Source organism: Nannospalax galili, unplaced genomic scaffold (genome assembly GCF_000622305.1).
Source record: "Nannospalax galili isolate Female #2095 unplaced genomic scaffold, S.galili_v1.0 scaffold75, whole genome shotgun sequence".
Taxonomy (NCBI): domain Eukaryota; kingdom Metazoa; phylum Chordata; class Mammalia; order Rodentia; family Spalacidae; genus Nannospalax; species Nannospalax galili.
The window spans coordinates 4385226-4402437 of record NW_008339433.1 but is presented as its reverse complement, the minus strand read 5'-3'; the positions used below and the strand labels follow the sequence as shown (position 1 = coordinate 4402437).

Sequence of the window (17212 nt, the reverse complement as noted above, 5' to 3'; positions counted from 1 at the left end):
TTTTAATTTCTAGTACAATACAGCTCATCTTCTCATCTTCATATTTGACATCTATGGGTTCAATGATATTTGAGTGGAAAATTAATAAATACTGTATTTGATGTGAATATACAGATTTTTTTTTCTTACCATTCTCTAAGCAATACAGTATAATGACTGTATGTGCAACAGTTTTATTAGTTATAAGCTAAAATAATTAAAAGTATTCTGGAGATATGTATAGTTTATATGTAAATATTATACTACTTTTATAATAGATTTGAGTGTCATAAGATAGTGGTTTTGCAGAGGAGACCTGTAACCAATACCCTGTGTACAGAGGGACTATTGTATATTTCCTCCTCATTTCTTTCTTTTTTCTTTTTTCGTCTTTTTGAGACAGGGTCCCCCTGTAGCCACAGCTGTCCTGGATTTTTTATGTAGACCAAGCTGGCCTCAAACTCACAAAGATCTGCCTGCCTCTACCTCCCTAGTGCTGGGACTAAAGGCATGTGCCACCACGCCCTCCTTCCTCCTAATTTCTTGACAGACGGCATCTCTCCCTCACCTACACTTATATGTTGTAAAAATTAGTAATAACTTTGCTGCATAAGTAAAATACAAAATATCCTATATGCTTTCTCTAATAGATTTTTTTCACTGAAGATCAACATTTTATTACCTAATTCTTCAAAGTATTTGCAGGTACATTATATATGGAAAAAATAATCTGCTATTGTTATTTGTTATACTTACTATGTATATTTAGTTGGAATTGAAGTTCAAGATTAAAAGCAATCTGGATTTCTCTTTAAATGAATGAAGGGCAAAACTGAATCAAAATGCTTGTTTTACATCTACAGTATCAATAATCAAGAAACTTGATTTGATAAAATCCAAGACTATCAAACTACAGAATCTGACTATCCGAAGTAGGTGGCAAGCAGCACAGAATGGTTGCTGTCAAAATCACCTTTGTCGCAATTTGTGGCCAGAGATACAACTAGTTTATCTGAAAGCTAAACAGTCTCCTCCTATGTTCTACGTACATATGCTAACCTGTAATTTACAGATTATTTGGTGCAAATATAAAACTCATTTGATGAAAAAGAAATGAAATAGAATCAAACGTTCTTTACAAAGCACAACATTATATGTATTTGTCTGCAGTTGAGAATTTCCTGTTGTCACACTCAACCCAGTACCAGGCATATATGAAGCCAATCATTAGAAACTCTTATAATAGGCAATTACTTTGAAAGTCAGCTACACCATGTTATGTGGTGTCTATGACATCTAGATTGGCAATGATTTGATGAGATTTTGATCAGCAGAAATACACACTGGATTATCTGGCACCCTCTTAATTTATTCATCATTGTTCCTTAGACAAATAAAAGAGCCACAGGAGGAGCTTTGAGAATGCTTACTTTGATCTAGATTTCCAAGTAGCATTGTTATTTAACTGCTTTCTGTATATCAGTATAACTTATTCATGGATTTAACTGTCCAGTCAGGGAAGACCACTTTGTGGGATCATATGGAGCCAAGAATCTATCTTTCTCAGAATAAATGACTTACACAGAAAGTGTTTTTCCTACCTGTGCCTTAAGTCATAAAGGAATCACATTTGAGCTCTATGTCTGAAATCTAAAACTGATATTATTATCATATTACCCTATAAACCTGTAATTATAAAGATATTACACTGTACCATTTGCTTACTGCTCAGGTCCCTCAGGCACAACTCACCTACCAATATAATCAACCCCTCAAGATCCTTGGGCCCTTCTCTTGTTTCCTGCGCCATCAGCTTTCTACTTCCATTTTTCTTCCTATGAAGTTTTGTCTTTTGTCCAATTGCTTCAAAAACCTTATTAGCAACAACAATTATAATACATACTTACATACTTTTTTCTTTTTACTAGATTTGCAAGCCACTACAAGTACCAAATAATATCATTCATATGTGTAATCTAAGATGATAGTTGACCTTATAGTAGTTAAGGTGGTACTGGAGTGCACACGGGGGAGGAGAAGGGAGGGAAGGGCTCATCAAAGGGTACTAAATTCAGACAAAAATGAACAAAAAATTTTGGGTACTATTGAACAGTCAGGTTACTATATATGACAAAAATATACTGTATACTTAAATATGCTAGAAAACAAAGGTTGTGAAAGATTTTACCATGAAGAAATGTTTGAGTAGATAGACATGTTTAATTTGAATAAGTGTTATGCATTTTATACATATATTAAAGGCATATTACTGTGCATAATCATTATGTTTCATGGATAAGTTAAATTTTTAAATTAAATATGAAAAAATATTATGTCATCTCAAGACAGTGACAGTTTGATTTTCTCATTTCCAACTTGGATGCCTTTCTTTCACTTCTTTTGCTTATTGAACTGAAGTAAGACTAGGAATTCTTTTATCTCAGATATTAGAGGAAAAGCTCTCATGCTTTCCCCATTGAGTATAATGTGGTTTGATCATATATGCCCTATATTATGGTGAGATATATTCCTTTCCTACTTAATTTTTGTGATAATTTTATCATGAAAATATCTGGAATTTCATCAATTTTTTTATTCATCTGTTAAAACTATCCTGTGGCTTCTTTATTGTATTCTGTTAATGTAGTATATCACACTTAGTAATTCATTTTATTGTTAAATTATAAATTCATTATTTTTAATTGATTTAATTAATTGAATGATTAATTGATTATTGAATTATCCTTACATCCCTGGTGTGAATTCTTCTAAATAAAAGTTACCAGTTTTTTTCAATATAATGTTGAATTTAGTTTGCTAGTACCTTGTTGAAGATTTTTACATTTATCTTTCTTGGAGGTATTGACTGAAGTTTTCTTTTCTTTTGATTTTATAATGCCAGTGTTTGCCTTTGGTAGTAGCATGATGTTGGAGCTGCAAAGTGAATTTTGGAGTAATTGCTCTTCATAAATTGTTTGAATCAATATAAAAAGTCTTGATATTATTTCATCTTTAAATGTTTGATAGAATTTAGAATTATTTTACTAATTCAGTATTCTTACACATCTTGGTTTGTTAAGATTTTTCTGCATATTTTTATAATTCAGTATTTGTAGAAGGTATTCATCAAGAACATTCTCCATTTCTTCTATTTTGGTGAAACTATTGGTATATGATTGCTCATAATAGCCTTTTATGTTCCTTGGCATTTCTATTTTATCTCTTCCCTTCATTTTCTACCTTGGTCTTGTAAACAGCATCACCACTTAACCAGTCCTTAACCTAGAGAACAACAATTCTCTTCCCTACCACATTTAATCAGTGACTAAGTCAAATGTGTTTTATCTTCTAAAAACTTCTTAATTCTGTAGCCTTCTTTATTCCCAGAAATGTATGTTCCTGCTGTCACTCACCTATTTTACTATGACAGTCTCCAAATTTAGATCTCCTCATGACTTCAACTTTACAGACTCCATCCTCTTGCCTGCCAGATCAATCTGCAGTGGTGTTATTAGGTACTGTTTCTCTACATATTAATCTAAGCAAACAATTGTCTTGCCTTAACAAAACCCCCACAAAACTCTCATTTGTTCTTGTAATAAATTCTAAGCTTGTTATCATGGCTAAAATTGTCATTCATAACTACTCCTACTTACCACCTTCTCTTCCTGTTGGCCTTTTATATCATTCATTGTTTTTTTCTAATTTTTCAGGTATTCTAATATATTACTGAAGTGCATGTCTAACCACTAGTCTACGAAAAGTATGTTTGTAAAGCCACAATATAATGGCCCCCACCCTATAAGGGACCACCTGTCAGTGGTAACTGCAACCAATGAGGTATTCACTGGGTGATACTAACCCTTCTCGTTCTCTCTTCTCTATATGAAACTATAGCCACATTTCTGAAACTTAAAACGTGTTAACCTGTCACCTGTTTAAAAGCCATTGCTCTAATTTAGTTTATTTTTATTCACTTCAGAGTAAGTATAGCTTAGCAACTTATGTAATATGAGTCTAAAAATATTCATACAGAAAATCTCTATATTATAAAGAATTTTGATGTTGTAGAAATTGTGTTAAACAGGAACAAAATCATTTCTTTATGCAATTAGATATGTCACATATTTCCTGAGAATTTTTTTCTGAATTCACAAGACTGACCTTTGCTATTCTAAAATTTCTTAAACATGCAAAGTTCCATAATTGCCAATCAACTGTCCAGGCCCCATTTATTATGTTCTCTAGTGAATATTAATCTATATTACAGAGTCTCATTTTAATCTTCTTATTCAGGCTGAGAAAGTTCTGTATGAAAATTACTTAAAAGGGTAACTTTGTCTCCTCCACCAGCCAATCAAATATCTTGATGCAAGACTTATGTTTAATACTCAATTGTTTAAGAAATTCTCTCTGTAGTTCTTTTGACAGTAGATGGTGATCAAGTTAGGAACCCACAACTGCTCCAGGTTTAGAGAATAAGAGGCTGAAGAATCCTCAGTCCTAAATGTGTCACATATATTACATCCTCTCCTCCCAAGGTTCAGGGATCATTATGGAAGAGGGGACATAAAGATTTTAAGAATGAGAGGTGGTGAATGACCACAAAGACACAATGTTTTCTAAACACAACGTGGAAGTTGTACATATGAACACACAGCACTTGTGACAGAATGTATAAAACCTGCATAAACCCAAGGCAGATAAAATCCTAGCAGTGAGGTGGGAGGTGTGCATGAAGTACCACCCCTGGCTGAGGACCTGTTAGAAATTGATAGCTGCTGGGAGAAAAAGAGTCAGGTTTTCTTTAAGGATGTGACCTCTGGTAGGTTTACCTTGCCCCAGGGGAAAAGCCCACACCCAAGGATATTTAGCTAAAAGAAATTGGACTCAATGGACTTAAACAAAAAAACAAAAAGGAAAGATAGGAAGTTGGGTTGGTAGGGAGGTCGGGATGAATCTAGGATGAGTTTGGGGAGCTGTTTAATAAGATCAAGATGCATTGAATGGAATTCACAAGGAACTAATCAAATAAATTATCGCTGGTGCTGTAAGAATAAAACTTGTGGAGCTAGAGAGATAGCTCAGTGGTTAAGATTATTCTGATTATTCTTACAGAAGTCCCGAGTTTGAATCCCAGCACCCACATAACAACTAACAACCATCCATGACTCCAGTTCTAGGGCATCCGACACCCTCTTTTTGTCCTTCTCGGGCACTGCGCTACATGGGTGCACTTACATATGCAGGGAATACACTCATACACACAGAATAAAAATAAATAGAAAAAGAATAAAACATGTATAGCATTTGTATTTCATAGAAATGCATTCATTTTGAGAAACAAAAGTGAGCTATGGTTCTAAAAACTAGTTCTAAGTGATATGGGTCCATTCTGTCATTTATTATGTTTAATTTGGTTTTATAGTGTATTAATGACAATAAAATTAACACTTGACATGGTGGAGATGAACTTTATGGAACATACTATACCAAAAGGTAAGAAGGGTGAACACATAAATCTTTTTTAAAAAGAAGGTTGTTATAAATGTATGAATGGGAGATTTGTAATTGGGCAGAAGTTACACTACAATTTTCGTGATCCTTGTTTAGAGAGATTGCTAGAAAGGTGGAAGATTCATGAATATAAGAAAAGTTCAATGTGAACATGGAATCTACTGTAATTATTATGATTTGGTGCACGGTGGTAAAAGGAATACTTATTAAACATGACACCAGAAGATTGACAATGGTCTAAAGGATAACATAAATAATTTTTATGTGGAATCAGTTATTTAACACTATAAGCTATAATACATTTTAATGAAATGTGATTTAACTCAGATATGGTCCCAACAGAAATACAAAATCACTTGAAGTGTCAAAAAACCTCAGAAGATGGAGATTAAAAAATAAAATGAAGGCATAGTGACAACTATGGTAGGCCAGGTGGAAGGAAATAACAAACTCATTAAAACATTCTTGTGAGGGGCTAGGGAGATGGCTCAGTTGATAAAGTCCTTGCCTTGCAACCTTGAGGACCTGAGTTCCATCCCCACACATATGAAAAAAGCTAGGTGTGGTGAAACAGGCTTGTAATCCCAGTGCTAGGGAGGGGGAGACAGGAGGACCCTGGGGCTGACTGTCTCACTAGCCTAGTACAATTGGTGAGCTCCAGGCCAATAAGATACCAGGTCTTAGAGCACAAGGATGAACAAATTCCTTAAAATAACACTTGATATAGTCCTCTGGCCTCCTCATGCAAGTGCACACATGTACCCATACACGCAGTCATGCATGTGTACCTCCACACATACACACACACAAGCACACAGTCATGCATAAAAAGGTTCTTGTGAGGCAGACATTCAGGATTTGTTTTAGAAGATGTTGGAAAAATAAAACAAAAGCAGTTTGTGCTAAGATAAATTATATGCTACTATGCTTAACTAAGTTCAAATTAATAATCTTCATAATAATCTTGTTCCACTAATAATAATTGTCTATCTTCATTTAAGTATTCTAAGTAATATCTTATATGTTTTCCATGCTATAACTCACTTCATTATAAAGAAAATCTTTATAGATGTTATCAGTATTCCCATTTTGCAGATGAAGTTACTTAGGCACAGAGACATCAGTGAAGTACCAGTAATTAAAAGAAATTTATTTGGTAAATATGAAATATTATGTGAAGGTACATTGTGTATTTAGATTTATTGGGAAAAATTTTCTGTTTCTATTTTTTAAATAAAAAATCTTTGATCCTGAACTTCTAAAGTCAGAATATTCCATGTTCCATTTCATTTCTTCCTTCTACAGCAAGGTATCTGTATTTTCTTGTGAGGAGGGTAAAATGAACACGCTTCACTCAGCTGCCTTTATAATTATCAGCACTGTCTTACTCCATCATAATAACAGCCATAGAAAGTAGGACAATTTTGGTTATTGTAAAGGGGGTAGAAAAGAGCTCTAAAATCAACACTATGCAAGTTTGGTGTAGAGAACAGGGTGAAGTAGGCCTTCTGCCACCTTGCACAGCTTTATTCATAAAGGTTGTTTCAGGGAAATAGACTCAATAGTCTATATTTCCTAATTCTCTACTCTTAATTTCCATTCTGATTAGCTTTTCATACATGGGGCCATATAGTGTCTCAGAGCAAGATTCACAGAATTTAATTAATCTCTACAATTTGAACAGTCCAGGCATCTTCTGAAGGTGGTATGAATCATAACTAAATTCATGGAAAAGAAAAAGATCATCCATGTCATTAAGTGATGATACTGAGCCTGAGAACTAGAAACTTCTACTGCTCAGCTTATTCAATGCAACAGTCCATTTGACCCCAGGCATAATGTATTCCTGTGAGTTTCTATTGCCTGCGAATTTCTGTTGCTGCTTATAGAAACTGCTGACTGTGTCGAAATTTGATCAAAACATCAAAGATTGCAGAGAAGCTGTGTTTGTGCCCTTCAAACCATTGATGAAGTACCTTAACCTCGCCTTCTCTTGATGCCTTGCATATGGTCATCTGTCTTCTTGACTACTACTTCATATGGCTTATTTGTAAATTCAAGCAAATGTGCTTCTAACTGGCACTGATATATTGCTGATGCCAACATATCAGAGAGGATGAAGCATAGAAAATATTTTCAGATGGAAAATATTACAGATTTATGAGGAAGTCATGACAATAGCCGTTCCCCGATATCTCCATATAATCCGTATCTCTCCATGCCTCTATTTACCAAATTTTATGAACTCAAAACTGACTCAGGGAATTATTTTCTTTCTGGCCTGAAAGGTATAGTGGGTAGATGTGAGGCGAGGGTTGCTTGACTGAACACATCAGCTCTGGTTTTCCATTGCTTTCCAATGACTGCTTACAGAGGCATTATGCACAGAACACCTATTGATGTCCCATTGATATTTATGTGATTTTTCCTAGTGGATTGAGGACAACCTCACTTATAGTCATTAGTATGTAAAGGTTATGTATGATGGATAATAGAGGAAAATGAGATGGCAGAAAGGGATTTGCACAGGAAACAGAAGCGGTAAATAGTTTCAGTGAAAAATTTTTACTTGAGTTATATGGCAAATGCAAAAGAGATTGAAAAAAAATGATGACTCTTACAGACGTAACAAGAGTCGAGGGTGAAACGGCTTCATATTTTGAAATATAATACTTTTTTATTTCAACCCCCGAAAGCCATTTAAACATCATCTCATATAATACAGTTCTTATGTGGCATCTTTCACCTGAATGGGTGTTTATGAATTCTTACTCTACTCTCCTGAGGTGGTCAGCAATATGGCAGTGATGAGATAAATCCTTTGTTTTGAACCTAAGGTCTTATGCATGCTAGGCAAACACTCTACCAGTGATCTATAATATCTTGCTCCAGAATGAGGTTTTTACTGATTTATCTAAAGGCACATAATACCCTGAACATGAAGGTACAAGGAAGAAAGTTGTACTGCTCACTGTAAAAATCCTCTCCTGTTGAACCCATTCTACCTGCTGGGTTTGAATTTTAGTTGAAAAAATTGTTTTTATAAGATCTCATAGTATATAATTTCAAAAGGTACCTCTCTCACCAATAAAACTACTGTGTTGCACTTATCATTGCAATGGATGACCTGGTACAGTTAATTGAATATGGAAAAAGTCAGGTGGATTTATTTAGTGAGAACACAAAGCAAAGTTTACCAGACTACTAGAAAAGTGGGAAGGCATAAAAAGCATATCCTCCGGAATTTGTCTGCTCTGCCTTAAAGTTCTGAACTTAGTTCTGTGGCTGCTCATATTTAGTGTTCCTAAATTTCCTCACAGTAAAGATACCTACCCTTAAGGATGATTCTCAGAACTAAATGCACTAACACAAGTAAAGTACTTAGCATAGTTCAGTTTTTCAACAACCTTTTGCTGCTATGTCCCAGATCTGTCATTAATAGTAAAAGAACAAGAATAACATGATTAATTATTACAACTAGTATATAGCAATAGTAAACAAAAAATAGAATATTAATATTTAACCATTATAAACTACTTCCTATATTTACACCTTATTTCTAGTACTTTGATTATATTAATTCATTTATTTCTCATTTTAATCCTGTTACAGGTGCTGTTTTAAGCTCATTTTGCAGATGAGTAAGTAGAGATCTAAACATGTTAAGTGATTCACTCTAGATAGTATGCCTGGTAAGTAGTATGAGTTTAAATATCTATGCTCATAACTGTTGTAGTACAATGCCTAAATTTCATTCCGAACTGATATTCTAATTTTCCTATTCAAAGAGATATCCTTAAAAAGATTAAAAATTGTGCTTTCATTTACAAAATTAAAAATTTAATTACACAATTCTCAGATTATATAACTTCTGACATAAGACTTACTAGTGTAATACATTTAAGTAAGAAAGAGATTAAAGGCGATATCAGAAGATATAAAGACCTCCCATTCTCATGAATTGGTAGAATCAATATTGTGAAAATAGACATTTTCATTGTTCAAACTTCTGAGAAATCTACTGAGGACAAACTACTAAAAGCAATTAAGAGATTCAAATCAATCACAATTTAATCTCCAGCATAATTCTTCACAGAAATTGAAGAAATAATATCAAATTTCATATGGAAACAAAAAATCCCCAGGATATTAAGAACAGTTATGAATATTAAAAGATTGGAGGTATCACCATTCTTGATTTTAAATTACACTGCAGAGCTATAGTAATAAAAACAACATGTTACTGGCTAGATTTCATGATGGAAGATGCTATGCATGCTACCTGAAGAGCAAATTAATCATCAACCTCACCCAGCTGTGAGTCCTGTAAACTACAATTGGCCTGGCAAGAAATGCCCACCAGTGTAACAATGGCATAAATATTATGGGAGTAATAAACCACTTTCTAATTGGATTTAGGATCCACTTCATAAGATGGAGCCCCATATCTGACATTGAGATCAAGCCTAGGAACCTGAGGCTTGGAAGATATAAGGCCATAAGGGAGAGCCTAATACTATTATTCTGCTTATTAGATAAAGTATTTAACTGACTCATAATGACTTATTGTTTACCCATAGATTAATTCCCCTCTCAACTGTCACCAGAAAAGCTTCTTGCAGCGGATGGTAATTAACACAGAAACCCACAACTGGTCCAAATGCAGAAATAAGAGACTGCAGAAGGCTCTGCCCTAAATGGGACACCTATATCACAGTCTTTCCTCCAAAGTCTCAGGGATCATTGTAGAACAAGGGGAAGAAAGACTGTAAAAGTCATAGGTGGTAAATGAGTACAAGGAATTAGTGCTTTCTAGCCACAACAAGGCAGTTGCCCCTATGAATCCACAGCACTTGCAACAGTACACACAAACCCAAGCCAGACAATAACCCAACATGGAGGGGGAGGTGGACCAGAAAACAAATCCTAGTTGAGGTACCATTGGCAATTGATAGCTTCTGGGAGAGAGAGATTCTTTTTTTTAAGGGTGTGATGGCACTTAGGCTGAACAAGCTCCAGAGGATGGACCCGCATACACCCAAGAGCATTCAAGGGCCACAAATTGTACTCTATAGGCTTTAAAAAAATAATAGAGGACATGAAGTGATGGAGAAAGCTTTTGGGGGGTGGATCTGAGAGCGCATGGGGGCAGAGATCTGCATGTGTTCAAAATCCATTGTATGAAAAATTTCAAGGAATCAATAAAAATGTTATTTAAAAAGTAAGTTCTCAACAGACTATAAGTTTTTATTAATACACAGTCTCAGATTACCTGGATTTATTTGTACTAAGGATTAAATCTTATATTTAAAATGTTTCTATATAGTAAATTAAACAGAAACTAACCAGTAATACACCAAATTGATCTCATAATTGTACAAGAGCATTTTGAAGGGTCTTTAATGCATTGAAACATCTTAGACTACTTATTGTTGCTGTTTTATTAGTTTTTGTTTTTATTTATTTATTTTGGGGAGATGTAACACTCATGCCATGATATGTGTGTATGGAGGTCAGAGGACACCTTGTGGAAGTCAGTTCTCTCTTTCCATCATATGGTTCCCCGGGACTGAACTAAGGTTTATGAGTAGTAGCAAGCAAGCCGTTTTACAGACTGATCACCTTGCTGGCCCTTCTTTCTTATTTTGAATGACTACATATTAAAATTACTTTGGAAATACAGTTTTTCTTCATCCCACAGCCCTAAACCTTCAGAAATACTTCTCATTACAAGTTATTATAAATCAAATAAATGTACTTGCTGGTTTATCCTGCAAAGCCCAAGATAAAAAATGTATTTTTAACACAGGATGATATCATCTATGTTTACCAGAGGTGGTGGTGTTATATATAGGGACTGCTTCATAGAAACATCCAAGCAAGTACCATGGACATTAGCAGAAGCCATGACCCTTTGTTTCTAGCAACTCAGGAACATCTCTGCAAAGCCTATCTGTTTTTTTACTTATCTCCTCCTGTTTGATGATTCCTACAGTAGCTGGTTATGTAAAGACTGTTACTGTTAACACTTTAGATGAAGAGGAATGAAACAAACATAATTATTTACAAGTGTGAGAAAGCTAAATCTGTTTTCTACTTTATCTTCTTCTCAGAATCATATTTGTTATGTCTTAGAGTGTAATGCTCCTTCAATTAAGAAATGGAATGCCAGGCTAAACCTGTTGCTAGCGACATCTGAATAGATTGTTTTTCCTATCAGGATACTCTATTCATTCGAGGAATAAGGCTTTCAAACAACACATATTTCTTAAAGTAACTTACATTTTAGACTGTCAGAACCACTCAAGCAAGGAAATTAATATTCAGTCAAAATAAAATGCCATCCAGAAAAATCAATAAAAATTTCTATTAAATGAGGGTGACTTTAATCAGAGTGATACCTTCTCAAACTCAAGAGCCACAGAAATTTCAATTTCTAGTGAGTGTAAGGTTATACTTTTTGGTTTCTGTGAATCCGTGGAAAGAAACTGTGCAGTGAATTTTCAGATACCTCCCAAATAAGTATTGCCTTAATGAAATTGCTACCTGAGAATTCAGTAGCAGTATTACTGTGTAACTGTAATTTAAGAAGCTATTGTACATTAGTACTTATGACTTCTAATGAGAAAACCATAACAACCTTTTAATTGAAAGGAAAATGCTTAACTACAGTAATTGCAATCAATAAGACTGTGTTAGTATAAATATTTCTTCTCAAAGAGCATTCCTTACTTTCTAACAGCAGTATTTAAGGTTAGGAAGAAAAAAAAGAACTAGAAACCTGTTTGTTATCATAATACTAAGGATTGGTCCAAATTTGTGCATACCAGAGTTGAGTGGGAAACCCCTCCTTCTTGAAACAAAACAAAATTTAGAATAAAAAGGAAACAGACAGGGAATAAGGGACTTACCAATCACATAGGCTAGTAACAAGGCCAAAGTTACTGTGATTGCAGTGGCGCTCAAGGCTGTGCACTTCCAATTGCAACATCTATAAGGTTTGTTAAAAGTGAAGGCAGGTCGGGAAAAGGTGCTTCGAGGCAGCGGCCTGGGAGGTGGTGAGTACACAGTATTTGATGTCAGAGGGTAGTTCTGACTGGCTGCACTGAAAATAGCAGAGGAACCAGATCCATGTTTGAACAGGAAATGCCTGAGGAAGGAAAAACAAAAGTTTCACTGCAAATATCAAATCACATTGCTACAAAAACCAAAAACTCTACCAATTTCAAATATGCTATGGATAATCTCAGGGGAACTGGAAGGGTTATAAAAAATTTTCATATACGTAGAGGTAACATCATCTCCCTATCTCCCTCCTTTGCATAGACACAAGTGTTTGAGGTTTTCTTCACTATCAAACTTTAAACACCAGATTTCACTGCCATATATTCATTCAAATTTAATTTAAAAATTATCAAACATATGGGCTAATTGACCTAACTTTTACCCATTTGATAACCAACTAGATTCTACAGTTCATAATTGACTATACCCGTTCTATCATGTTCAATCCATTTCTTCATTTCTCCCTCTATCCAAAAATTCATATGAATTGTTAAGCTTTTTGAAATATGTGGAATCAATGTAAAAGGGAAGAACAATATAGTTCCCTTCAAATATTTTGGCTTCCAATATTATTATCTGGAGTAAATATTTTATTATTTGTTTTCAGTATAAAAGTTACACGTGGAAAGCACATACTTTAAATGTATACCTTTGCTTGAGATTTGATAAATGCAATCACTGTGAAACCCAAATCCCTGTCAAGAGGTATAACAGTCCCATCACTCCAGGAATTCCCTTTTATTTTCCCTAAGTAGATTTCTATTTCCATTCCCAGAGACAAATGATATTCTGCACCTTCTCACCATTCATTCATTATGCCTGCTATAGAACTTCATACAAATGGAGTCATGATATCCTTATGTTTGCTTTCCTACAGGATGATCACAGGTCGCTCATTACTATTGTAAATGACCTTTCATAAGCAATAGTGATATATTCACAAATATGTGAATATTTGTAAAACAAATATGTCGATTTTGTCCATATACTTTATCCTTGTGTCCTAGTGCCATGTGTTCTGCTGAATACTCATTGAATACTCATTATACAATTCCTTCTTTCATGTAAAATAGGCTATGCTATTTTCCTCATTGTGCTTTTAAGAAAGAGGAAGCCAAAACAGGTTAAACAACTTGGTCACATTTACCTGGCAAGTGAGTGATAGAGCTAGAATCAGCACACAGGTCACTCAGACTTCAAACTCCTGAATCTTAACCACTCTACTGTGCCCTCGATATGCAGTAAAATGCACTGCTAAACAAAGCACATTTTAGTGCTGTATTTTAATGCACAATTCAAAACCTCTCTTTCAGTAACTGAAAAGTCAACATCACCTTGCAACACATGCCCAAATGCATAAGATTTATTTCCACCTTCAATATTTAAAGGAACAGAAGCATATTCATTTAAATAAAAGAATTTCAACAATTCCACATGTTGATTGGTGAAAAATACCAACAATAGAGAATTTTGCTCTAGTATCATGAAGGTTAAAATTTTTCTAAAGGGCTGAGTTACTGAATAGAACTGAAATTCCCATGTCTTTCTGGAGGGCAATTTGGCTAATGTACATACACAAATGTACATACATAATTGTACCAAAAGACTAAAGTACAGATATTTGTTTACATAATAATTGTGTTTGTAGGAGGTTTTCCTCAGGAAGTGATGTTTATGACAATTTTATGTATGTAATTGTCCATTGCAATGCTATTTGTAATAGCAAAAAATAATTGGTCCACATCCCTAATGATTGGAGTTTCATTAAATTATTTTAAACACATAATATAGAATCATTACAAATTGTGCTGTAGGAAATATCTATTCACTAGGAAAAGTATTTATACAAATCACCAAGAGAAAGAAGGCAGACTTTAAAATATGGGTAAGATGATATAATTTTTCAAAGAAAAAAGCATAATGTTCATGGAAAACAATAATTTGTGTTGTGTTTAGATTATAGGAGTATTTTATAAATGTTTTAATCTTGATGTTACATCAGTTTCATAAATAAGAAAGGTTGATATCCAGTGAATTTTTTAGTCTTTTCCCTATTTATCAGGGTCAGGTGCCAAGTTAGTTTAGTTATGTATATGCATTAATTTTATCTGGATGTGTGAGGTTGATACTCCTATTTTTCTCTTTAAAAAGTTTTAGTAAAAGTAGAATTCCGATAACAATTATTATAATACTAATAAGTCATAACATCTGAATGATAAGTTAGGCCATGCACTTTTTTACTTTGTAAAATGTTACATCATTTAATCTTCATAACATACTTACTACAACCTTTTTGTCCATTTTACAGGTGAGAAAACAAAAACACAAAGAGGTGAGGAAACTTGTCCATGGTCCCACTACTGGTAATTGGTGAAGATGATTTTTCAAACCCAGCCATATCAGCTGCAGAGCTATTTCTATCAGAAAATATACCACAGGCCAATATAGTAGGGTTATGAAGATTTTTAATCTAGGCCTGTTAAGTATAGAAGCAGCACACGGTTCATGTTAGATGTCTTCCTCAATTACTCTACACTTTATTTTTATTGAGATAGGGTCTCCCAGTGAATGAAGAGCTTGCAGAAACCACCTCGCCTATCTAGTAAACTTGCCCTAGAGATCCCCTGTTTCTGCCTCCAGAGTATTGGAATTGCAGGTCAGTGTCACTACTGCCTGGCTTTTTTTGTGGGTTCAGGGAATGTAAATTCTGGTCCTCATGCTTGCAGGGCAAGTATTTCATCCACTGAGCAATCTCTCCAGCCTTCTTTCACATGTTATAATGTTCTTACAGCAACATTTAAAGACCGGCTTCACTATTTTGAATGAATAGGCAAAAATTACTCAGAAAGAAACCCTTTGTTAATGAAAACCTAAGATGTTGTTTCTCAAAGATGGAGACATGGTATATAAATAGTAGTAAGAGAAAACATGATTCATTGGTTTAGTGACTCATAGTGTTGTGCTATTTTCTTGTTAGCATGCTTCTTCTTTAAGGCTTTGAAATAATTTCCATGCTGCAAAAGAGGCAGATTTCTTCTTTAACGTCTGATGACCTCTCCCGTCTGGAGTTTTCCTCCATGGCCATCGAATTTACTATTGAGCAAGAAATATAGTGGTCTATGAGCAGCAGAGTGGAGTAGCCTTCCTGCCGTTTCACCTCCACTGTGTGATTACTTGGGACCTTCACTGTGCTATGTTCCTATGGGAGAAGGAAGAATGCAGGAGTATGGGGCCGTTTTACTTAATATTTAGAGACAAAACACTTCAATCCTTTGCATATTTATGAAGGAGAACAATTGAATTTTGAGACAACGTAAGTAGCTCAGTATGTTGGATATTGATTTTCTTTGGTATATCATTAAGAAGTAGAAGAAAGACAAAGAAAGACAGCGAATTGTTGGCTATCATGATGACAATTACAAGCAATAATCAATATCCTTGAGCACTGTAATTTCATCTGGTTTACACCAAAGGATTTCCAAATATAGTTTCATAAGTAAAATACTACAGTTTAATGAATAAATTCAACAATCACAGAAGAGCAACAGTTAAATTAATTGATGTTTAAGTGGAATCCAAATCACAGTCCTCAATAAGAGTAGATAATAAAATAAATTCACATACTGAGGTTCTTGTTTTCTTATTAACAAGCTCAGATTAAGAGTCTATGCTGAAAGCGATCTATACTTTGATGTGCATCCTGAGAAGCAGCAATATAAATGCTATGCATTGTCATAAGCTTTGCAGGCCATTGTTGGAAAGTGAAACTGGTGCTAATGTGTTTTCAGAGTCCTTGGAAAAAGTAGGAGCATGAAGACAAATGCACAGTGCTAGACTTTAGCTATGTGCTCATAAAATCAGATCATCTGTCTAAGCACATTGCTTTTCCCTCAGGACCTGAGGATATACTAAAATGTTGTTATCAATTTCATACAATTGGGTTTTTTTTCCACAGAGCAAATGATAAAAATGCAGTTCAAGAGTTTATGTGTAAGTAGCACTCTTCTTTGCATCTGTTTTAATATTTAAGTTGAAATTTAAAACGGAAAAGTAAGATATTGCCAAAGGAAATGGGCATAAAGAAAATTGAAAAAAAAAAACACTTCAAGACTGATGAGACCCCGTGGTGGCAAATGGGAATATAATAAATGCTCTTGTAAGGATTTTAAAATCATCTATAAGGGGGAAAAATGTACTCTCTCTTTTTAAGCCTTCATATCACATAATTCTGAAGGTATCTGTTAGCTTTAAATAATGTGATTTAATGTGGCACTTAAGAGTCTACAGGAAATAGACAGAAATTTACAGCTTTTTAACAATAGATGCATAAATAACCAATAGTTTTTCTCTTTTACATCTTGTAAGCATTCTTATGAGACACATCTAAACCCCTATTACTGTAGCTATAGGCTTTTGGCTCATTTTTATACCTAGAGAAAAGGTTCAGCTTGGTTGTAGTATAAGCTGAGGTTGATTTTGTAAGTTTTCAAGCTAGTAGGACCAAATCACATTTAGATAGGATAGTGTAATTTAGGTATTTATTTATTTTTAATTATGAAATGAAGTTTGCAAATAAAAATCCAAATAGCACAAGACAAATTTGTCATCTTAAGCATTTTAAAGTATGCATTTCAATAGTGTTAAATACTGT

At 34.3% G+C, this 17212-nt stretch overlaps 1 protein-coding gene across 1 annotated transcript in view; it reads right to left on the bottom strand.

The window, feature by feature from the left end:
• The window catches only part of Tenm1 (teneurin transmembrane protein 1), an 873778-nt gene that overhangs the window by 333546 nt on the left and 523020 nt on the right, over positions 1-17212 (bottom strand). The window contains exon 7 of the mRNA XM_008833909.1: positions 12408-12646. Coding sequence (XP_008832131.1) covers positions 12408-12646 — 239 coding nt within the window. The remainder of the gene's footprint in view (positions 1-12407; positions 12647-17212) is intronic.